Below are 24362 nucleotides of genomic sequence, written 5' to 3'. Positions count from 1 at the left end.
ATTTTCATTTTTGCTTGAAAGCATGAATTTTATCACTGGCAATAAACACTGTCAGTTGTTTTCTTTGAAATGACAGGCTCACCTCATTTATTCATTCAATATATCCGCCAAATACGCAAATATAAATAATCAGAGCTGTCATGCTTTGCAGTAAAAACTGTAAAAAAAGTGATTCAGTAAGCTTACAACTAAAATGACCACAGATGGGTTTTCCCTCCAGACAAACATCATACTTGGGAATGGGGTACAAGCTCTTTATGTGTGCTTATCATTTTGTTACACAGAATATTTAAAATGTATACTCAAGGGTCAAGATTTAATAAAATACTTTTTACTTTATAAAAACTTTTGTGGTATGGGGATTGAACCTAGGGGTGCTCTACCATTGATCTGTATCTCCACCTTTTTTACTTTTTATTTTGACAATTGCCCAGGTAATTAATTCCTCAAACTGGTGATCTTCCTGCCTCAACTCCCTAAGGGCTGGGATTATAGGTGTGGTACCACTGTATCTGGCTTTTACATCTTCATCAAGGACATTCTTTCCAAAGTGACACTTAAAATTTTTCTTTATTATGATTAATCTATTTTCTATTAGTAGTTTATTGCCTCTGCTTTAACTCATACTAAGATATGAATATCAATATTATTCACCAATGCTTTTGTATCAACACTACAAATGTCAACACAGTGAAAATGACAATTAATGTCTTAGTATTATGAAATATTCTTGAACTTATACAGCCCCTAAGAAGTCTTAGGGAAACGTTGCCAGATTTAACAAATAAAAATAGAGCATGCTAAGTTAAATTTGAATTTCAAACACAAATATTTTTTTTTTGGTACTGGGGATCAAACTTAGGACCTTGTGCTTGCAAGGCGACAGAACCACTGAGCTAAATTCCTGGCCCTCAAGAACAAATATTTTATTAGTATGCATATATCCCAAATATTACATGGAATACATATATATTAAAAATATTCTATACCTGAAATTTTAATGTGAGTGGATGTTTTACATTTTATATATGGCAACTCTGTACATGGGTCAAATCAACATTCAACACTTTGAGAACCACTGCTTTAGAACATTAGGCATTAGGGTCAATTCTAAACTAATTAAAACTTAAATACTAATTAAGAATTACTATTTAAATTGATTAAAGTCTTATTATTTGTTAGGCATATGTCTGGCTGTCCCCCCAAAGCTTCATGTGGTCACAGGTGGGGTTTTTCAGAGGTGGCTGAATCTAGAGTGTGTGATGCTGGGATCAAGGGTGTGATTACTAAATTAGTCCACTGATAGGTTTCTGCATATTTCTGGTTGTGGGTAATAGGAAAGCCCATCCTGGGTGTGAGAACTGCCTGCTCTAAGGGTATGTAGCATTTATAAACTATAAGGGGCAGAAAGTGGACTGTAGTCATTACTTACTGCTTGCTACTTTGCTGCCTTCTGCCTGCAATGAACTGTTTCACCTCTGCAATGCCTCTCTGCCAACTACCCTGCCTTGGAGCCAGCCAACTATGAACTGAAACCTCTACAAACAGTGAACTAAATAAACCTTTCCTCCATTTTTTTTGGTACTAGGGATTGAACTCTGGATGGACCTTGCACTTACAAGGCAGGCAGCGGAACCATTGAGCTAAATCCCTGGCCCAAACTTTCCTCCTTTAACTTTGGATGTGGAGTCTTTTGTCTCAGCAATGAAAGAAATTAACTGAGACAATACTTTATTATTTTCTTTTTAGAAAATATCACCACCTGAAATTACCTCATCTATTTGCATTCTTTTCTTCCCGGCTTTGGTGTTATAGGTCAGTTGCTTCCTCAACAAGACAAAGGCCCAGGAGCACCTAGAGAGGGCTTGGAAAAGCCTGGTAATCAAGCTTTCACCTCAGGCCTAAGGGACTATGGTTAATAAAAAATAGGAAAGAAATAAGTATTCTAAAGAAATGCCATCCATGTAGCCCAAATAGAGCCCTTTATTTTCAAACATTATGTCTAAGATAAGTTTCAATATACTTTAAGAAAAAAACTACTCTTAGAAGGAAAGAAAGGAAAGAATGGATGAACAAAACCGAATGGTAGGAAGAATGCGACTCTTCTATTCATTGCAAGCATTTAGAAAGTGCTGAGGTTTCATATATAGGGAACTAAGAGAGTAGAGCCTCATCCTAGGTTATAGAATTGTGGTAGGTCTTGTTAATCTCTCATGAGGAATATATACATTTGGGGGGTGGTACCAGGGATAAAACCCAGAGGCACTCTACCAGTGAGCTACATATCCCTAGTGCTTTGTATTTTTTACTTTGAGAAAGGGTCTTGCTAAGTTGCTCAGTTGAGACTTGAACTTGCTATCTTTTTGTCTCAGTCTCCTTCAGTACTAGGCTTATAAGGATGTACCAACACACTTGCTGAGAACTACACACATATCCTAAAGGAACTATATTCTCTAACCTCAATCTCTGAATTATCAAGTTCTGCTAAAATACTTGGAATCTTTAACTAATGCACAGAAATCTAACTGCAGCTAAATTTGTAGTTCATTTCTTTATTTAGCATGGTGTTTGTTTTGAATATATTTTGAAAACTCAATTTCTAGGCTGGGGTATAGTTCAGTGGCAGAATATTTGCTTAGCATGTATGATGCCTTGAGTTCAATCCCAAGCACCACAAAACAAAACAAAACAAAACAAAACAAAAAAACAATTTCCCAGTCACCTGAAATACTAGGTTTCTTTTTCACTGGTGAATAAACAGAAAACATCCACTGCCCCGAAGATTCCCAAATCTCCATATCTTTTATGATTCCTTCTCTGAAAAAAACCAAAACAAACAAACAAAAAAAATCAGAATTTTTTTACCTGCTTGTTAAAAATTATTTATAATTTTCAATGACTGAAATTTTAAATTTTAGAATATACAATTTAAGATATTTTCTGAAAAATGTTCTTTAAAGTAGCTTACAGAAATCCAAAGTACATCTTATGTTATAATATCAGAGAAATTAATAATTAAACCATTAACCAATACACTTAAGAATTCCCATAAATACCATACATTTTTAAAAGAATCAAAATATAGTAAGCACAATACTGACTTTAATTTTTCTTTATTATCATAAACATCAATGATCAACTAATTGCAAACAATAAAAAGTACCACTGAACTGATAAGAGAATCAAATTTTAAAAAGTGTATTATAGGACATCAGGGATCATTTTATCTAATTCTTACATTTTCCTATATGGAAACAGATCCACGTCTGTAACAGTTACTTTGTAGCAAGGCCATAAATACATTCAGTTTTACAGTGAAGCTTCTCTTCATCCAGAATACCACAATAAATAAAATAACAGGTACCAGAGAATAGTATTATTCAATTCAGGATCACAATGAATATGAAAAGATTTTTGTTTGTTCTTTTTATGTATTTTTTTAAAAATTAGGGCTAGTATATACAAGGGCCTGGGGTTTGATCCCCAGAACTACCAAACAACAAAAAACAAAAGACACCAATAATAAACTTCCAAAAATCCCAATTTAAAAAATCAACTACATATGATATACAGCTCAAAATGTTTGTTTTCTTTTTTCAAAATTTTTATTATGGTAAAATATTAATATTACAAAATTCAAAATTTTAGCCATTTATAAGTGTATGAATCTGGAACAGTAAGAACATTCACAGTGTTGTGCTGTGATCATCATTATTTCTGAAACTTTTTCACAATGATCTGCAACAGAATCTCTGTATCTTTAAATAATAACATTCCTTCCCTCTCCTCCAAGCCTGTGGTGGCCTCTATTCTACTTTCTATGAATTTGCCTTTTCTAGGGACCTCATATAGGTGGAAAAATATGCTACACTTGATCTTAGCCAAAAGGCCGAGACGCAATGGATGGAAAAATATGATAGATGTTTACCATTTATGGGAAACAAAAGACTAACAAACATATTGCAATTCTGTTTTGAAAGCCAGGAGGTAAGGAAGTATTAGCTATACATTGTTTTGGCAGAAGCTATAAATTTTAACACAAATGTTAAGAAATGTCATGACTGTACTATACAATAATGAAGCAAATCAATGAAATCAGTTTGAATAGGGTAACTGAAATAAAACTTTAAGTGACACAATCAGTGATCTTCAAGATCATACATTGTTCTGACTTATCTGATACTTTGTAGAGAACTCATAATTTACAATGAAATAAAGCAGGACTAAGCTTAGATATTAAAAGTATACCATAACCAATAAAAAGTAGGAAAAACCCCATAAATAACCCTAAGAAGGCATGTTACTAATAACTAAAAAGATGATATATATTTTTAAATGAAATAAAGTCTAGAATGATATATAATAAAACAATAATTAGCTCTGAGTGATAGGCTCCTGGCTGATTGTTTTAACTTAGTCTGAGTTTTTAATAATTACTTATTTTTAAAGGTGCTTTTGGAAAAAAACAAGCAAATGGATAGTGTTTTTCCTTACAGAAGCTTCTTTTCATCTTTCTGCTCTTCAGAGCTAGGTGAAGCAAATGGGTTCTGAGATAATCCAAAACCTGTGTTCCTGGAAGTTGAAGTTTTAGAATCAAAAGAACTGAAAGATGACTTTTCTTGATCTCTACTACCTCCCCACGGTGTGGATTTGGAGAAACTGGATGGCTGGATGATACTGGAATATCTCTGGCTGGTAGCATTTCCTTCATTCCTGTTACTACCTAAAATAATAAAGTTAAAAGAACACTTTTATTGATAATTTCTTTTAAATCTTGAAATTCATTATATTATCTTAATTCTAGAAGTTATAAAAGGCTTGACAAAACACATTTCTACTCACTTTAAATGACAACCTTTTTATTTCTACTTGTATAGTTAGGTATAGTATCAATAATGTCTAACTGCATTTTTGTTTAAACAGATTCAGACGACCACGAACCCAGAGAAAAATAAAAATACATTATTGCAGCTGACATAAGTTTATTGAACAAACAACTGCTTGTAGTGGAATGGATAGAGAGTATTTTAAATTATAAATTCTTTTAAGATAAAAAGATGTTTTTATCATTCTTTGTTCACCAAATGGGCCCTATATAGCAGTAAATGTTAAAAATAAAGAAAAGGACAATGAATTAAAGAGAACAATAAATAAAAGATTAAATTCTACCTTCTGTCCTTAAGTAGATGTTTAAGTCTACTCCCTTAATTTTCCCTCTGATAACATCTATATATGTTATCTTTCATAGAGAGATTACAGAGGTATTTGATACATGAATAAAGTACATGAGGTCTGAATAGATTCCTAGTATTTCAAGAATACCAAATGAGCCAATAGGACTCTTTTGTTTCTGTATTGTCTTCAATCTTTTCACTTCCTAAGTGGGATTAAGATTAAAGGTAATGTATCTTGTTTCTGACTTAGACAGAGGTATGCTGTTATGAAAGTTCATCCCCAACTCTAAACTACTTGATAATCTAAAGAGAAAATGGAGGAGACTGCTGGACCAGATCCCTGAAGTAGGAGTTGATGGTATCTTATTTTTCTGAAGTTCCAAATCCTTTGTGGTATCACACAACTATAAAAACGGACTTCCTCCTTCTGTATGTTGCATTTGGCCTTCATAGCTTTTGAACTTGTAATTCTAGAAACATTAGCTACTGGGAGCTAACACTGTTTATCTACCAAGTTTTATTTACAGTTTTTTCATCCATGAATCTATCTATTCAACGTTTAATTTCTAATGACATTTAGAGCAAGTTTCCAAGGACTGTCAAATATTGTTTTGTTGTCCCTGGAAACACATTCATGGATTTCAGATTCTGAGTTCTAATTTTTAGTTTGGAATAATTCACTTGTACAATTTTAGATGCACAAAAGGTCCATCTTCTACAAGTTTAGACAAGAAACTACCATGCAATTCAAAGATCAGATGAATAATCCTCAAAGAAAGGAAAAGTGACAGAACTCCATGGTACCTTAAAGCATTAAGTTCCAATACTAAGAAAATAAAACCTAATTATCCACTTGACCTTTATTTAAATTCTTGTGTTCTGCTGTTGCTTTCATGTTTGATTTGTTCCCTCCTTAAAGAGAAATGCTTTGGCAATGTCCTAGGCTCAGGAAGCAGGTCAACGTAGCTTCCACATCTCCTTCTTCATAAACCAGAAGGTTCTTAACTGGCATTCTATCCTAAATTTAAAGAGCATGTGCCATTTTCTTGTGATATTATTACTGGGAAGTCACCTCCTAACATGGTGAGGTCCAAACACCGAAAGGAACTGGCCACACACCTTGATAGTGTATATGACAAAAGATTCAGACAAATGTTGGTTGTCATAGAGTATAGGTAAAGTTTACTGCAAAATAGATTTCCAGAGAGCCAGAGAGAGAATTCAGCTTCAAGCATGAAGGTGTAGGGACCAAAATGGCAGCTGCACTGAATGAGGTCTCACGTTATATTTATATGACTAACTAGGTCTTTTCAAGAAATAACCTTTTCTTCCTCTGAAGTCAGTGTTCTTTTACAAATAAAATGGTTTGTATTTATCTACTTCAGAGATTTGTAGATCACTGTTTAGTCCTTATGTAAATGTTTCATTTGGTTTGTTTTGAAACCTTGAAGTTTTTCCACTTCCTAACCCATAATCTATACTTTGTATGGGCCCTCAACCTTATCAGCATGCTCAGAGGAGGTTAGATTCTCTTGAGCAGTTCAAACAATAAGCTTGTATGGATTTTACCTGCAGCTAATGACTAGGAAAGCAAAAGCGGAAAAAAAAAAAAATCACGTCTTTGGTTTTAAAATAATCCCCAGCTGCCTGTCTCCAGGCCTGCTAATGACTTTCTGCCTAACATTTTTCTCCTCAAAAGGTGGGAACCTAAAATTATTTAGGACATTCTGTCATTCTGGCTACCTGCTGAGAGAGAGTGTTAAGGAGAGGGAGTTAGGGTTCTCATACTTGCTGACTTTCAGGCCTGGAGGATCAGTCAAGGGGTCATAAAGCTGTATCAGGACACATGATCATCTGGAAGTGGATAGAAATGGGAAGAAATAGTTTAGGATAGCCATTTATTATGCACAGTCCAAATAAAAGATTAAAAGAAGAAAAACTGCAGTGGTTATGAACTTTTTTCCACGAAGTCCATTAGAAAGAAGCAAAAGATAATAAGAGTTAAAGAAGGGAAAAAGGAAATGAATTCCTTATAATCAGATTTACATAGGGCCTCTTATAGGCATCTAAGTTAAGCTCATATCTCCTGGAAGAACAAATGAACAGAAGTGTTATTATAATAAAGATTCTGATTAAGAGCAAAGTTTATGCAACCTTCAGTTGGAAGGTAGGCCAGATGGTGTGGTATTTACTTAACTGAAATTCATGTGAATTAGAATTTCAAATGTCCTACAAGTTGGCTTTTCCAGGACGATGTGGTCTAATAAGGGGCTTGTCCCTCCCAAGGTTTCACTTAGAAATGGTGAATTGGACCAGCATTTCCTGAAACCTTGATAGCTGTTAGAGAACAGAGAAGTACCAAAAAAGGACTCTACAGAGAAATTAATTGTTGACCTTGTGGAAATTAAAAATGGTTTCAGCAAAATACCAGTATGACCAGGACCTGGAATTCAGATACCTGGAACAACTTAACCAAGGAAAAGAAGAAGGAAATCTCCAAGAATCAAGAAAGAGCTGGGCCAGGGATTTAGCTCAGTGGTTCCACTGCCTACCTCATAAGGCAAGGGCTCAAGTTTGATTCCCAGAAAAGAAAGAAAGGAAGGAAGGAAGAAAAAAGAGCTGACAGGAAAACTAGAAATTACACAAAACTGAACATGATACAGAGAAAAGAAGGAAGCAGCCTGGAAACCAACCTTAGCTCCTAGGGGGAGGGAAACTTGTCTCTGCAAACAAAGGTATGCCAGAGGACTGGGCCAACAGGGCTTAAAGAGAAATCCATGGCTACTTTATACTGCAAAAACAGTGTGGGGTTTCATGCTGAATATAACTCCTCCCAAAAAGCAGGCTAGAGTTGGAGAAGAAATACATGGCAGTGCCTATCATATTTCAGTGATGAACAGGAAACTGCTTTGGGAAGGAGTTAATTGTTTAAGACTGAGCTACTCTGGGAATCAGGAGCCACTGAACAACTACACTCCAAAAAATTCTCAAGGATATCCTAGAAAGAGACATCAAAGCCAACAATGCCAAAAAGCCTAGTGAAATGAATACATCAGGAAATGTAAGCAGTTAAGTGTGTGTGTGTGTGTGTGTGTGTGTGTGTGTGTGTTAACAGAAAAATAATAAAATGACAGGAATAATTCTCAATGTGAATGATCTCAGCTCCCAAATTAAAAGATACAGAGTGGCAGAATGGATCAAAAAACAAAACCCAATGGTATGTCATATATAATAGACACATTTAATCCAAAAAAGAATAATCAAAGGATCAATATTCTATGTAACAAGATCCTAAAAACAAGCAGGAATAACTGCTCTATTTTCAAAGTAGACTTCAAGCCAAAACTGATCAAAAGAGGCAAAGGAGGTCACTATGTATTGGTTAAGGGAACAATTCAAGAGGAAGAATTGACAATTATAAATATTTATTCACTGAGCACTAGCACACTCAACTTCATAAATAAACACTAATAGACAGGAAAAAATCAGGTAAACATCAACACAATTATAAAGCAGGACCTCAATACCACACTCAATATCACAAGTAGATCAATGAGACAAAAAAAAAAAAACAAAAACCAAAACAACAAAGAAACATCAGAGTTGAAACACATCTTTGAACAAATGGACTCCATAGTTACCTAGTGTTCTACCCAATAACACAATATGTATTCTTTTCGGTAGCACACAGAACTTTCTTGAAAATAGACCACATACTAGTTGATAAAGCATGCTTAAGTACAAAAGAATCAAAATTATCTTATGCATTTTTTCAGATCACAGTGCAATGAAAGAAGAAATCAATGACAAAAAACTCCACAGAAATTATGCAGCACATGAAAATTAAACAACACAGTTTTGATAATCAACGGGTCACAGAAGAAATCAGGAAAGAAATTAGCTCCTAGAATCAAGCAATAATGCCAATAAAACATACCACAACCTATTGATCACAATGAAAGGAGTCCAAAGAAAGTTTATAATTGTGAATGCCCACATCAGAAAAACAGAATAAGCCCAAAAATAAGACAATAATACACCATGTGCTAGGTAAACAAGAACAATACAAATCCAGAGCTAGTATAAATAAGGAAATTATAAAGATCAGTGCAGAAATTAATGAAATTAAGACAAAAAAATACAAAGAATCAAGGAATTGAAGAGCTGCTTCTTTGAAAGGATAAACAAAACAAACTCTTAGCCAATCTTACAAAAGAAGGAAAAAAAAGACGCCTATCAGTATAATCAGAAATGAAAAAGGCAAGGTCACCACACAGTTGAAACACTGATGATTATTAGTAACCACTTCAAAGAACTGTCCATCAATACATTGGTCCATCAATATATGGATACTTTCCTTGAACCTGTGAATTACCAATTTGAATCAGGCAGATATTAAAAACAAAACTGAATATCCAACAACAGGCAATGACATTGAGGCAGGAATTAAAAAAAAAAAAACAAAAAACCCTATCAAATAAAAAAATCCTGATGGATTCCCAAAAATCCTAAGACTTGATGGATTCACCACTGAATTCTACAAAAACTGCAGAGATGCTCTAACGTCAAAACTCTTCAAACTCTTTAATGGAACTGAAAGACAAGGAGTTCTGCTAAACTCATAAAGCTAGCATTACCCTGATTCCAAAACCAGACAAGAATTCAACTAAAAAAGAAAACTACATGTAGAGGCACAGCGACACTCAACAATGAGGCCGCACACCGAGAGGTCCGACAGGAAACTTTATTAGGAAGGCAGGTTAGGGAGAGAGGAGAGAGGGAAGAAAGAACAAAGAAAGGAAGGTCCTTTTATTATTTTTGGGCTGGGCTATCGCTTATTTATGAGGAGTGGGCTACTTTTAACCTATCACGGGCCAGGTTGTTTTTTTAAGGGTTCAGTCCTGCAGAAACAGGTTTAACTTTTTTGGACTGCTGTGGCCTTGGAGGGAGGGAAACTAAAGATAAGAGCATGAGGTCATTTTAAGAGGCAAGAAGAACCAGAATACAGCCTGTGATGGCGGTGGCGTCAGGTCCCTAGCCCTACAGGTCAATCTCTTTAATGGGTATAGATGCAAAATTCCTCAACAAGACAAAGCAAACAGAAGATAGTCTCAGTGAGCTTTCATGGTGGGGCAAAGGGAATAAGGCCAAAGGGGCACAGGACTGAGGAGGGAGCTCAGGTGGCCCTAAACCCATGCGTTCTGCCTCTGTCTGGGATGGATCACAGAGACACAGACTTATATGAAGACCAGTCCCATTTTATTTCAATGCAGGAGTGAACAAAAACTACCTCTATCTGTCCCCTAGTGGGAATTTGCTTCCACCTGGATCACCTACTCAGAAAGTTGGTTTGCTGAGTACAGACCCAGTACCGAGGAAGGAGAAGATGCTGCAGCCATGCTCAGCGCCACGGAGGCACTCTCAGAAAAGGAGCGGGAAGAGCTGAGAAGAGCTGGCAAAGGTGGAAACAGAAATCCAAACTGTCTCAAGTGTTAGCAGCAAAAGAGAAGCATCTAGGAGAGATAAAGTGGAAACTTGGGATCAGTTCACTACAGGAGCTAAAGCAGAACATTGCCAAAGGGTGGCAGGATTGACAGCCAGGTCTGCACACAGGAAGACCTGTGAAACCTTATCTCGGGCTGGACAGAAGGCTTCAGTGGCCTTTTCATCTGTTGGTTCTGTCATCACCAAAAACTCCCCGAGTTTCAAGTCATTTGAAGAAAAGGTTAAAAACTTAAAAGTCTAAAGTAGGGGGAACCGAGACTGCTGGCTGTGATTTTGGAGAAGTCTTGAGTTCAACTGCAAATGCTAGTGCCACTGACACAAGCTGCCCACAGAGCAGACACAGCAGAGCCTGTGAGATCGCTTCCTTTGTTCCACAACCCACTGCCAGAGGCTGCAAGCAAGATCCAAGCACATCTTGTCAACATTCATTGTTATGGATTTCTGCCAGATGTGCTTTTATTTAGCTTTACATATTTTTTTGAACAATTAGTTTGTGAGTTAAACAAATGAAAATATCTTCACTTCTACTTCCAGGAAACACCCTGAATGTACATTCAAGGCCCTTTATTTAGGGAAATACTATTATTCAGACACAGGCAGTACCTGGAGAAACTTGCTAGAATGATCAGAGAAGCTGCAGGTGATCACAGTTGCTTTCCTACTGTACAAAATTGTTCTGCATCTGAGATGCTACTTTGGATCTTTGTCTTCTAGATGATTTATTTTTCCTTTTTTAGAAAAAAGGAAATTTTATTTTTCACATTGATTTTTCCTTTTATATTTGATTCCTAACTCAAATTATTCTTTTAAATTTTCTGAGTCCTGGTTATTAAAAGTTTCTGTGCCATTTTATTTACATTTAAGGGAAGAACTTAACAGCTATAAAAATTTTGTTCTTGAATAAACACTGTTTTTGTATAAGGGTGTGTGAAGATACCAGACTAAAGTAAACAGCTTTAAATCCAATTTGTTATAGTTGTGTGACAGTATATACAGTAATTCCAACTACTGAGTGACTTGGGACTAGGACCAAAAAGATTAGGCTGAAGATTTAGCTCAGTGGTTCTGCCACCTGCCTTGAGGGTGCAAGGACCTGAGTTTGAGCCACAGCACCAAAAAAAAAAAAAAATTTCCTAAATCATGACCAACTAGGCTTCATCACAGGGATGTAAGGATGGTCCAACATACATGAAACAATATATATAATACATCACACAAACAGAAACAAAGAAAAAAATCATGTTTATCTCATAAACACAAAAAGTCTGACAAAAATCCAACATCCATTCATGATTAAAAGAAAAAAAAAAAGAACCCTGTAGAAAGTAGGCATAGTTGGGCCTTGTCTCAATCATATAAAAGCTATTTAAAACAAACCTACTGCCAACATATTTAATGGGAAAAAACTGAAAGCTCTTCTTCTATTGTCAGGAAGAGGACAGGGATGTCCACTAATGCTACTCCTGTTCAATACAGTGTTTGAAACATTAGCCAGAGCAATCAGGCAAGAGGGGAGAAAAAAACAAACCAAAAAAGGGATATGTAGAGGAAGGAAGAAGTCATCTTTATTAGAAGATGACAGGATCATTTACATAGAAGACCCAAAAAATTCCATCAAAAACCTCCTAGAATAACCAAATTCAGTAGCATAGCAGAATACAAAATCAACACACAAAAATCAACAGTGTCCTTGTACACTAATAATGAACTACTAAGAAAGAAATTAGGAAAATAATACCATTCACAATAGTTTCAAGATAAATTAAATACATAGGAATTAATCTAACAAAGGAAAGACTTCTATAATGAAAACTGTATAGCACTCTAGAATAAAGGAGATCAAAGAGGCCATCTGAAAATGAAACGATATGCCATGTGCCCACATAGGTGGAACTAATTTTGTCAAAATGGCCATACTCCCAAAACTGATACACAGATTTAATGCTATCCCAATTAAAAATACCAACAGCATTCCTCAAAGAACTAGAGAAAACAATCCTAAAATTTACATGGAACAGAAGAGACCCAGAATAACAAAAGCAATCCAGGGCAATGAAATCAAAGTACAATCCTGGATTTCAGGTTATATTACAAAGCTAAAATGACAAAAATAGCATGGTACTGCCACAAAAACAGACATGTGGGTCAGTGGAACAGAATTAGAGAATGAAGAAACAATTCCAGGCAGATTCAGACAGCTAATCTTTTCCAGAGGGGCCAAAAACATATGCTGGAAGAAACACAGCCTCTTAACAAGTAGTCTTGGGGAAACTGGCTCTCCCCATGCAGAAGACTGAATATAGACCTATGTCTCTTACCATGTACTAAACTGAAATCAAAATGGATCAAAGATCTAAATATTAAAAAAGAAACAATCTGATGGAAGATAAAATATGTATAAGTGTTGAAGGCATAGCCATAAATAACTGTCTGGATGAACCCAAAATGCACAAGAATTGACATGAAGAATCAACAGATGGCATTTTATCAAATTAAAAAGCTTCTGCACAGCAAAAGAAACAACCAATAGACTGAAAAGACAATCTACACAATGGGATTTTTTTTTTTTTTGCCAGCTATACTTCAGAGGACTAATATCTAGAGTATACAAAGAACTCAAAAAATTAGATCTGCCCAAAACAAATGACTCAATGAAAAAACAGCAATTGAAATACACATTTCTCAGAAGTACAAATGGCCAACAAATATATGAAAAAATGTTTAACATCTCTTGGTGCTAGAAGGATGTAAATTAAAACGAGATTCCACTTTATTTCAAAAAGAGTGTCTATCAAAAAAGAAATCAAATAAGTTGGGCATGGTGGTGCACACCTGTAATCCCAGCACTTGGAAGGCAGAGGTAGGAGGACTGCTGTGTTTCAGGCCTGCCTAGACTATATAGCAAGACCTTGTCTTAAAAAAAAAAAAAAAAGAAAGAAAAGAAATGAAAAAAAAATCAAATAAATGTTGGTGAAGATGTTGGGGGAAAGAAATCCACCTACATTGGTCAAATGTAAACTAGTATAACCACTATGGAAGTAAGTATGAAGATTTCTCAAAAAACTAAAAATTAGGGCCAGCAATTTAGCTCAGTGGTCCCACTGCCTGCCTCACAAGCACAAGGTCCAAAGTTTGATCCCAAGTACAAAAAAAAAAAGGAAAGAAAATTCTATCTGACTCAGCTATTCCTTTTCTAGGTGTCTTCAAAAAAGAATTAAAGACATCATATCACAGCGACACATGCATACTCATGTTTAGAGTAGAATAATTCAAACAGTAAATATTGCAAGAGGCCTTTATGTCCATCAACAGATGAATAAAGAAAATGTGGTATCTAAACACAATGGAGTACTACTCTCCCATAAATAAATGAGTTGTTTGTAGGAAAATGGCTGCACCTTGAGACCATATGTTAAGGGAAATAAATTAGATACAAGAACTTAAATAGCACATGGTTTCTCTTATATGAGAAACCCAAAATATAAATAGAGAAAAATAAATAATAAATGAGAAGTAGGGGAGACATCTTTTGGAAATGGAAAGGAGACCAAGAGATAGAGGGAGGGGAAAGAAAAGAAATGGGAGGGGGTGAAAAAAGAATTAATTTGTTATGTACATGTACCAATGCCCCACAAGGAATGTGATCATTTTGTACTGTAAACATATACTAATAAAAATTGAGAAAGAAAAAAAAGCACTACCCATGATATCTAAATCCTGGAGTGCACTAAATGTCCATTAACAGATGAATGAAAAGAAAATGTGGTATTTATAAACAATGGAGTACTACTCTGACATAAAGGATAAATCTGAGACATTTGTAGGAAAATGGATGCATCTTCAGACTATAATGTCAAGTGAAATAAATCAGACACACCTTAAATATTGCATAGTTTCCCTTATATGAGTAACTTAAATATAAATAACTTAAAGAGCAAAATAAAGATAACAGGAAGTGAGGAGACAGATCTTTTTCAAATGGAAAAAGGATCAAGAGATAAGAGGGTGGGTGGAGGGGTGCGGAACAGGAAGTAAAAAGAATGAAGATGTATTATATACATGTACCAACTCCCCATGATTAATGTAGTCATTACATTCATGTAATTACATAATGAATATAATCGTTATATATTATATGTAATAACAAAAATTTAAAAATAAATCTATACATATATTGTATATACATATATGTGTATATACATTCATGTAGACAAACTGTTGACCTTCTGGGCCCTCCTCTATATTAAATGAGAACTAATGTTCCAGGTTGATAATAGGTCCTGAGGCTCTTGAGACATTCATGGCAATAGCTATAATCGATATTCTTGTATTGCACGCTGGAAAATACAGAGCTTGCCAACAACAACAAAAACATATACATGCTTCAGGAAAAAAAAAAACAGACTTTTCTCAATAGATGTCATTATTCTCATACAGGGGACCCTAGAGGACGTCATATAGCACAGAAAACTCACTACACTGCTGGCCCTTAGAAAAGAAATTGAAAATCCATGTGCCACAGTCTCAATGACCAAGATTAGCCAAGCCAACAGTTCACCACACTAATAAATGTCAGAAAGTGTATGGTCACCACTTTGAGCCCATCTTGTACTTGTAGAGGCCAAAGGTATCTTGTATTAATCTCATGATGTCTCAATAAATTTGGTATTAAAGTATTCATAGATATTTCTTTTCCTGAAGTGCATATACATTATTTTTGTGGGCTCTGCATTTAGCAAAGATGTATGATGACCTAAAGGTTAAACCTCTACATTTAGAAGGAGGTCAGTACATAAGAAAGGTTGACCACATATCACTTCAAATGGTCTAAGGCCTACAGTGGCATTAGGGCCTATGTAGATTCTTACTTGTACTATTATTGGTAGAATTATTTTCCATGAAATCTGGGGTTCTTAACATAACTTCTTGTAGAATTCAGCAGTGAAGCCATCAGGACCTGGGTTTGTCTTTGTTGGTAAAGTTTTAATTATGTTTTCAATTTCACTGTTGGGGTGTTTAAAATTTTTTTTATCTTCTTTGGTAATTCATATATATCTAGAAATCTGTCCATTTCTTCTGTGTTTTCCAATTTATTAGAGTACAGATTCTTGAAATAGATACTGATGATCCTCTAGATTTCTGGTGGATCTATTGTGACTTCACCTTTTTCATTCCTAATTACATGGATTTGAACCTTTTCTTTCCTTTTTTTGATAAGGTTGGCTAAGGGTTTATCAATTTTATTATTTCAAAAAACCAACTCTTCGATTTGTTCATTTTTTTGTATCATTCTCTTAGTCTCCATTGCTCTGATCTTTGTAATTTCCTCCCTTGTATGAGCTTTGGGTTTGTCTTGCTCTTCTTTTTCTAGGAGCTTAAGATTTAAGTTTTCGGCATTAGGTTGTTATTTTTGAGCTTGCTCTGTTTTCCTAGTGTGGGCATTCACTGCTATGAATTTCCCTTGTAGAACTGCTTTCACTGTGTTCCATAGATTCCTGTATGTTGTACTGGCATTATCATTTATTTGTAGAAACTAATTACTTCTTTAATTTGTTGTGACCCATCAATTGTTCAGGAGAGTGTTGTTCAATTTCCATGTATTTGCGCAGCTCTTAACGGTTTCTTATACTATTCTCCAGTTTAATTGCACTATGTTCTGATAATATACATGGGATAACTTCAATTCCTTGGTGTTTACTTAAACACGTTCTATGAGCTAGTATGGGGTTTATTTTGGAGAATGACCTGTATGCTGATATCTCCTATCAGCCATGAAATGTGAAGTCTCAACCAAATGATCTTGAGCCCCTTAGAGAACAGATAAGATCATCCGTATATTGTACAACAGCCTCACATGTTAAGGTTAAATCAGTTAAGTCCCTAGTCAAAGCTTGTCCAAAAATATGGGGACTGTTCCTGCATTCTTGAGGAAGGACAGTCCAGGTAAGCTAACTCAACTCCATCAATCTACTCAAGGCAAAAAGGAATTGTGACTCAAGGATCATGAAGATGCAAAAGAAAGCATCTTTAAGATCTAGGACTGAAAACCATTTAGTATTTGAAGGAGTTTGATTCAGCAGAGTATAGGGGTTAGGAAACCCTGGATGTATAGGAGTAATTGACTTACTTACAGCACAAGGATCTTATACTTAAGTGTAATCACCACTAGGCTTCTTGATGGCAGAAACTGGGGAATTACAAGGTGTCTGAGAAAGTACTAAAAGTCCATAGTGAAGGAATTTATTTATAAGGTTGTAGTCCTATTAGATTTCAGGTTGAAGAAAATATTGTTTACAGTGTGGGAAGGCATGAGGACCTTTTAGCTTAAGTACTACCAGGATAGCAGTTCTAGCTTTCCTAGGCATGTTGGTGGCCCATAGATGGGGTTAATAGGATGGTGAGTAAAGATAAGAATTATTAACAGCATTGCCGGGACAGCCAATCATTGCCATAACTGTGGGGGTGCTAGGTGTGGGCCAAAGATAATTTGAGCCTCCATCTTAGTTAACATGCCTTGGCCAAGTAGAGGGACTGGACATTCAGGCATCACTAAGAAGGCATGGATAAAAGAGAAAATTATTCATAATTTATTCCAGAAGAGGAATAAAATATTTGGTTACCAGAGGCTCACTGATGCCTGTAACAAGACAAAAGTCAGAAGCTAACTGTGAGCAATAGAGGTAAGAATAGAAAGTGAGGCCCCCTATCTTACCTGTGACATCCAATGTTACCTGAGGCTCCATCCTGCTGATGATAATGACTGGACTGGATGCTAATTGGATCTTTGGGGCAGTAGGCCTACCAGTGCCCTGTTTGCTACATTCGGGGCAAGATGACTTTGGCAGACATTCCACATTAGGGCAATTTCTCTTCCAGGGGTTCGTCTGCCACCAGGATAACACATATTATCTTGATTTTTTTTCAGGGAAGAAGCCAGCAGGTAACATTTAGTTACCATGTGATTCAATGAGAAGCTCTGCATGCTTTTCTCCTATTGGTCTCGTTTAGTCTGAACATCCCCATTTCTTTTGTTCCTCCTCTATCCTGGTTATAAAAATCAAAATTAGCAGCATTTAGGAATTTCAGTTCCCAAAGATATCTTGTGCAATTTCCTCCTAATATTTGGAACTGACTGGGTATGAAATCTGTCTTTAAGGAAGACTTGGCCATCACTGAAGTGAGGATCAGTTGTAGTATGCTTTTACATAGCTTCCTTAAGTCATTCAAGAAATGTGGTTGGGTTTTCATTTGGACCCTGATCATTTGGGCCAGCTTAAAGTGATGTATAGGTTTGACTTTACTGGCCGTTAAGACTTCTAGAATGCAATTTATAAAATGTCTGCAGTTCAAATCACTGGGGTCATTACAATCCCACTTAGAGGGTCTACAGGCACTGCTTCAGGCTCTATAGAGTATCTATAATCTAAAGCAGTGGTGGTGAAACTATGGCACATGTGTTATTGTGCTTTTAAGACAAAAGATGTTAATGTATGATTTTTTTTCTAAACTAAAACCTCAGTATTCAGGTTTAACTGCATGTTGGTACTTTCTGTGAGTGGCGTTTGGGTTGCATTTTGGGCACTGGGTCTCTAAAAGGTTTACTGTCACTGAGTAGAGCATGTATGTCTTCAGCATAACATCTGATTCTTGCTTTGGACTTTTCTGAATTTGTAACAGTCTGTCTCAGAATAACACTGACATCCTTCAAAGATAGTTTAGAATGATGAAGATGTCAGAAGGCTCATCTGAAAAACTACCCAAGTCCTGTTTGATTTGCTTTAGGTCCTGAAAAGAGAAAGGTTGGTGAGCTCTAACTGGTCTGAATTCAGCCAACAACTCCTGAAAAGGGCATATGGAGCAGGTGAGGCCATGCTGAGAGCCTTGAATAAAAAGGAGCTGATCCATTTTTGCTTGAGTTCTGAACATTAGGGTTACCTACTTATCCTCTCAGGAGGTGGCTCAAGAGATAGAATTTATCTAAATGATGGGGTTCCATTTTATTCATGAATGCCATTATACCTGGATCTAACTTATACTAGGAATATAAATAAACCAAAGAAAGCCTGCAGAGAAGATGCCTTCAACCACTTTCCTGCCTTTTTATAAAAGAGGTCTAATTGGAGTATAGTCATAGAGTGCACTGAGAGGTAAGTTAGGACAAATCTGTCAGGAAAAGAATACATGGCTCAAAAAAAAAGGCATCCCCTTTCCTACAAGAAGGAAATAAATCGGCAGGAATTGCAAAAAGGTATCCCTCTTTGTCCATTTGCAGATAGGAATCAGATGTAATCCATCTTGTGGTGTCCCAGATCTGGGTGGTTGGCCTCCATGGTCTTTTTAAAAGTAATGGCTGACAGAATACCTCTCGTTAGAAGATGTACTAGTTTGTATTCTGCCGATATCTGCGTGGAAGAGGCCCAACTCATTTCCCAAAGTACACAGTGATATATACCACCTAACACATAACAAAAGATTATAGCTGTCTTAGAATCCATTAGCACACGAACCAGACTTAACTGATATTCTACACAAGAAACACGTCTCTCAAAACAGGATTGCATATTTAGGTAAAGTTAGCAGAGCTATTAACAGTATGCAATCTTCTGTTCAAGACTGGCATTACTCCTGAAAGTGGAGGAGAAGACAACAGAAACTAAAGAACTTTAAGACAGAATGCCAAAACCTAGGGAAAACAAGCTTCAAATCACACTGCCAACAAGGATACTTTAACTGAGGCAAAAAGTCTCACACATTTTGGAACAATTTGGACTGCTGCAGCACAGCATAAACACAGAACAGAAAGGCTCTTGATTTTAATCCAAAAATAGAGGCAATGCATTCAGAGATCTCATCTTATCACTTGATGAAATCTTGAGTCACAGCACCAAAGATATTACTGGGAAGCTAGGTCCTAATTGGGTGAGGTCCTAACACTGCTAGGACTCAGCAAAACATCTTGATCCTTTGTGGGTCTGACAAAAGATTTCAGACAAAAGACACGCAGGCTGTCTAGGCAGGTTACTGAAAAATGGTATTTTTCCACACAGCAAGAGAATACCGTTGACTGAATGAGGCCTCACTTACATTTATATAATTCACTGGGGACTTTCAAAGAACAGACATCCTTTCCTTCCTCAGAGGTCACTGTGCTTTCACAAATAAAATGGGCTGTGTCTATCTGCTTGAGAGAGAAATAGTTCTCTGATTGCTTTTAAGTGGATGTCTCTATTTGGTTTAAGATCTTGAGGTTTTTCCAACCCCTCATCCAAAGATTTTGTATGGGCCTTAGACCTTATCAGCATGCTCAGAGAATGTTACAGTCCCTTGAGCTAGTTTGAAACTACAAGTTTGTGTGGATTTCATCTGCAGCTAATGAATAAGAAAGTGGAGGGAAAGGAAAATCACATCTTTTTAAGTAGCCCGCAGGCACATTTCTTGCCTGGTAATCACTTTCTGCCTAACAACATGGCTTCAGAGCTTCTATTAGATTTTCAAAGGAATTCCCAATTTTCCCCAAACGGAGTCGCGACTCTGACCCAAGTTGTCTCACCACACACACACACACACACAAACAAATTCTCGTAAAAATCAGATTCACAACGGAAAACAAAAAATCACAAGTACATTGAAAGGTAGGAGAGAAAGAAATCCTCTCGGTCGCCCCAGGAGAATTCTCGCAAACACTGCTATTCACCGACAAGGAAGTTCTGAAACATATTTCTGATTTACAGTGTGGCACTAGGACGCAGGGCCAAATCCCAGTCCTCACCTGCTCAACAAAGCCCAACTTGCCCAATTCCTGGATGAAAAGTTCCGGCAAGAGCAAGTGGTAGGTGAAGCCAGGGGTCGCCTGCAAGCGACACATGAGGGTCACCACACCCACTCGCCCGGCGCTGTGCTTAGCAAAAGGACCCAAGCGAGACGCCCGGAGCCGGCCAGCGGTCCCCAAGCCAAGCCTTCCCAGCTCCGCCGGAGGCCGAGGGGAGGGTGGGACGTCACCTGAGGGCTGTTGCTGTCGTCCCCTTCCCGCACCCCTGGCACCCGGATGTTCGTTCCAGCACCGGTCTCCGAAGCGGCAACGGCCTTGAAGGAAGAACTGACAAATGGCCATTGCAAGGACTCAGCGGGGTGGTCTTCAAGCAAGACAGCCAGCGAGTATCCCAACTAAACCGAACAAGCCCGCCGGCTTCTGTGACGCCATCGTCTTGCGCCGGAAAACGCACTTTCATCTAGTCCCGCCCCTAGCGTGTGAGAGGCGTGGATATTACCCAATAGGATTGGAGAACAGCGAGTCTCTCCAGACAACTGGGTGTAGCCTGTGAAACGGGGTTAGTTGAAAGGGTAGGTGGAAAACCTCGAGTCGCGTTTGACCTGGGTGCAAGATCTTGGACTTCAGGGACGCTGGAGATCCGGATGAGAGGAAAGCAAATGTAGAACTTTAGCAAGGCCCCGAGGGGAGAATTGATGTGGTTTGAGAGATGGTGTTATTTTTTTCACTTGTAACTGCTGAGAAAGAAAAACTCGTGCAAGTCGGGCGTGGTGGCGCACGCCTGTAAGCCCAGCACTCGGGAGGCTGAGGCAGGAATATCGCTCTGAGTTCGAGACCAGCCTGGGCTACATAGTGAGTTGCAGGTCAGTCTCAACTACATAGTGAGACCCTGTCTCAAAAAAGAAAGAAAGAAAGAACGAAAGAACTAATGCAAACCAGGTGAAACTGCCCAGCCATTCATCAGGATAAATAAAAGCAGGAAAAAGCCAGTTGTGACGTGAAGTGCAAACATTTCCTTTCAGGACATGTTGTGACTGAGAAGGATCATCATAACACCTGCCTTGCTACCTGCTGAGAAATCTTAAGTCCACATAAACAGTGCTCTTAGAAATTGAATCAGTAAGAACGAAACATCCCATTCTTGCTTTGAGGCGCTAATGTCACTTTTAATACAGAGAAGCAGCCTCAAATTTTATCCTGGTGCACAGCTTCAGATAAAGCGTTTCTGAGAAAAACATTCCATATATTCTCCCCGCCTTCTCCCTCCCTTTCTTTCCTTTTTTTTGTACCGGGGATCAAACTTGGGACCTTGCGCGAGGCAAGTGGCAGCGTTTCCATATTTTCTTAACTTTGCAGTTTCTAGCGAACATGACCCTGTTTCCATTTCCCAGTCTAGACCTGATGTCGATATACAGGTTTGCTTTGCTTTGAGCCAATCAAAACAGTTTCAACTCCACTTTGTCCCCCAAAATCCTACAACTGCCTTTTATTTTGTGTGATGTGATAATCACGTATTTCTGATGTGCAGTCTCCTTGGTTGTGCTGTTAATAAGCCCGACTTTGACCATGCCCGCCTCGCAAGCTAGAGGTCCTGAGTTTGACCCCTGGTACAAAACGAAAACAAAACTCCGACTTTGTTGCATTGCAGGTTTGTCTACTGTGGTTTTAGGATGACTAGACTAGAGCTGAGCCATCATCACTCATGTACTTTGGATTTTGAAGACAGTGGGATCTATAGGAGCACTAGACGCTATTGTGAAGAGTAGTATTTTTAAGATCAATGGAAAAAATTTTTTAAGCAAAACACTCACTTTTTGTTCTGTAAGCACTACACATAGGCACTTTAACATACAATGTCCCAGCATCACAACTCCTCTGTGCCAACAACAGGTGAGCTCAAAATAGCTGTCACAATCTATTCTTGCCTTATGTTTTAAGCAAATAACCATGGTACAGCAGTATAAATATTGATCTTCTAGATTTTGTAAATGCTTGTAAATTGTTTTTAACAGTTTTCGGGACTACATTAGATGCTAATGATGGGCCTACATAGGCCAATTTTAAAGTGCATAATAGAGGATAATAAATCCTGCAGAAGTTTCAGCCTCTGTAATATCATAGGTTAACAGTTTTACAAATTTATAAACATTAATAGGAAATAATATAAGAAATTCTGTAAGAGGCATTTAGTTTTGTAATAGCTTCTTTGATGAACACTGACATGTTCTTCATCTGGGATGAATTATGAAGAACATCTAAGTCTTTTAGAAGAACATTCTGGTTTGCAATTATCATCAAAACTTCTTTCTGAAGCTGGGCATGGTGGTGCACACCTATAATCCCAGCACTCGGGAGGCTGAGGCAGGAGGATCACTGTGAGTTCGAGACCAGCCTGGGCTACATAGTGAATTCCAGGTCAGTCTCAACTAAGTGAGACCCCGTCTCAAAAAACCAAAAAACAACAACAACAACAACAAAAAAACTCCTTTCTGCAATGTGGGTGCTTTCAGATTGTGCTGAGAAAGCTCTGGGAGAGAAAATATGCTATGTCTATCCAGTTGAAGCACCTCTTTTGCCTTTTCCTGCTCTTCCTCTATCTCATGTGCCAGAATTTCAGTCATTTTTTCGACTCTGAATATTCTCATCACTGACTCTGTAGTCTGTACTATTTTATCTATTTCTTCCTGCAATAATTCCAGCCCTTCATTATCTGTCTTGTGTTCTTTCCATTTTCAGTAGATGCCACGTTAGTTAAATATTTCAGCTTTTGGAGAGGGGCTTTCAGGGTTTCACATGGTTGTAGCAACCTTTTCTTCAGGCAGTTGTGATGATACTGAATGTGTTCTTTTTCTTTAATGTTATTACTCAAAATTTCTATATGCTTCCATCATAGTTTGCAAATGCTCCCTCACACTCTTTGAAAGAGGTTGCCAAGTTTTTTTGTTGGATGCTATCTTTATCTATTTTAGATTAATAGGATTTGTTTTTCCTTCAGAAGACATGTGCTTTGGATGATTTTTCCTTTTTTTATTGGGCTTCTAACCGCTTTCTCTAACAACTCCATTTCATCATCAATTTCTCTTTTTGATTTTTTTTAACTGTTAAGACTTTATCTTGGAAGCATTTTCTTTACCAGGCATCTTGATCTAAATAGTACAATTATGATGCTTAAAAAAAAAAACACAACTGATTCTTCTTGGATGTCTCTGAAAACCACATTTAGAGGAATTCAAGCCCAAACAACCAAAATGCCACAGGGACCAGAAGTAGGTGGGTAATGAAGTTTATTTTCAAACAAATTTATGGAAGTTATAGTACAAAGCTTCCCCTACTCTGCAACTGTTTGAGTCTGTGTTGCAGAACTAATATCCATTACCCAGATACTACTTCAGGAAGTGACAAAAATGATGGAATATGTGGTTCAAAGTGGGGGAGGATTTTGAGGGGATTAATAGCAATATATCTTTTACTGTAATAATATTGTTATTCACAGTATTTGTCCATCACACCTCATAGATTTGATACAACAGTATATTCTACTTAACCATGAAATAATCAAAATTAAGACATTGATATTGATCCATTACTATTATCTTAGACTCCATATGTACCAATAATGTCCTTTTGCATAAAAGGATGCAGTTCAGAGTCATTGTTGCTTTAGTTATATTTAGTCTCTTTCAGTCTGGAACATTTCTTCAATCTTTAGTTTTCATGACCTTGACACTGTTAAGGATTAGAGGATAGTTGAAGTTTCTCAGTGATGTTGTTTAATGTTTTCTTGTGATTTGATTTATACATTATGTAAAGATCATCACAAAAAATGTTGCTGTCTTCACAATGCACCTATTATGCACAATTTAAATTTGTTCTATTTTCCCTGATGTTCACTTTGATCATTCAATTGAAGTGGT

General features: G+C 37.0%; 1 protein-coding gene and 2 pseudogenes across 1 annotated transcript in view; 1 reads left to right on the top strand and 2 right to left on the bottom strand.

Annotated features, from left to right (window-relative positions):
• The window catches only part of Nup42 (nucleoporin 42), a 29436-nt gene extending 8549 nt beyond the window's left edge, over positions 1-20887 (bottom strand). The window contains exons 1-3 of the mRNA XM_010641114.1: positions 20679-20887; positions 4495-4723; positions 2723-2817 (exon numbers count right to left, since the gene is read on the bottom strand). Of these exons, the coding sequence (XP_010639416.1) occupies positions 2723-2817; positions 4495-4723; positions 20679-20790 (436 nt within the window). The 5' untranslated portion in view covers positions 20791-20887. The remainder of the gene's footprint in view (positions 1-2722; positions 2818-4494; positions 4724-20678) is intronic.
• On the top strand, positions 10391-11143 carry LOC104874143 (annotated as a pseudogene).
• Positions 20888-22596: 1709 nt separating the features above from the next.
• Positions 22597-23588, bottom strand: LOC104874156 (annotated as a pseudogene).
• Between the last annotated feature and the right edge of the window lie 774 nt (positions 23589-24362).

Source organism: Fukomys damarensis, unplaced genomic scaffold, assembly GCF_012274545.1.
Source record: "Fukomys damarensis isolate Sample0158 unplaced genomic scaffold, DMR_v1.0_HiC HiC_scaffold_4, whole genome shotgun sequence".
NCBI lineage: Eukaryota > Metazoa > Chordata > Mammalia > Rodentia > Bathyergidae > Fukomys > Fukomys damarensis.
This window is presented reverse-complemented; position numbering and strand designations above follow the sequence as displayed.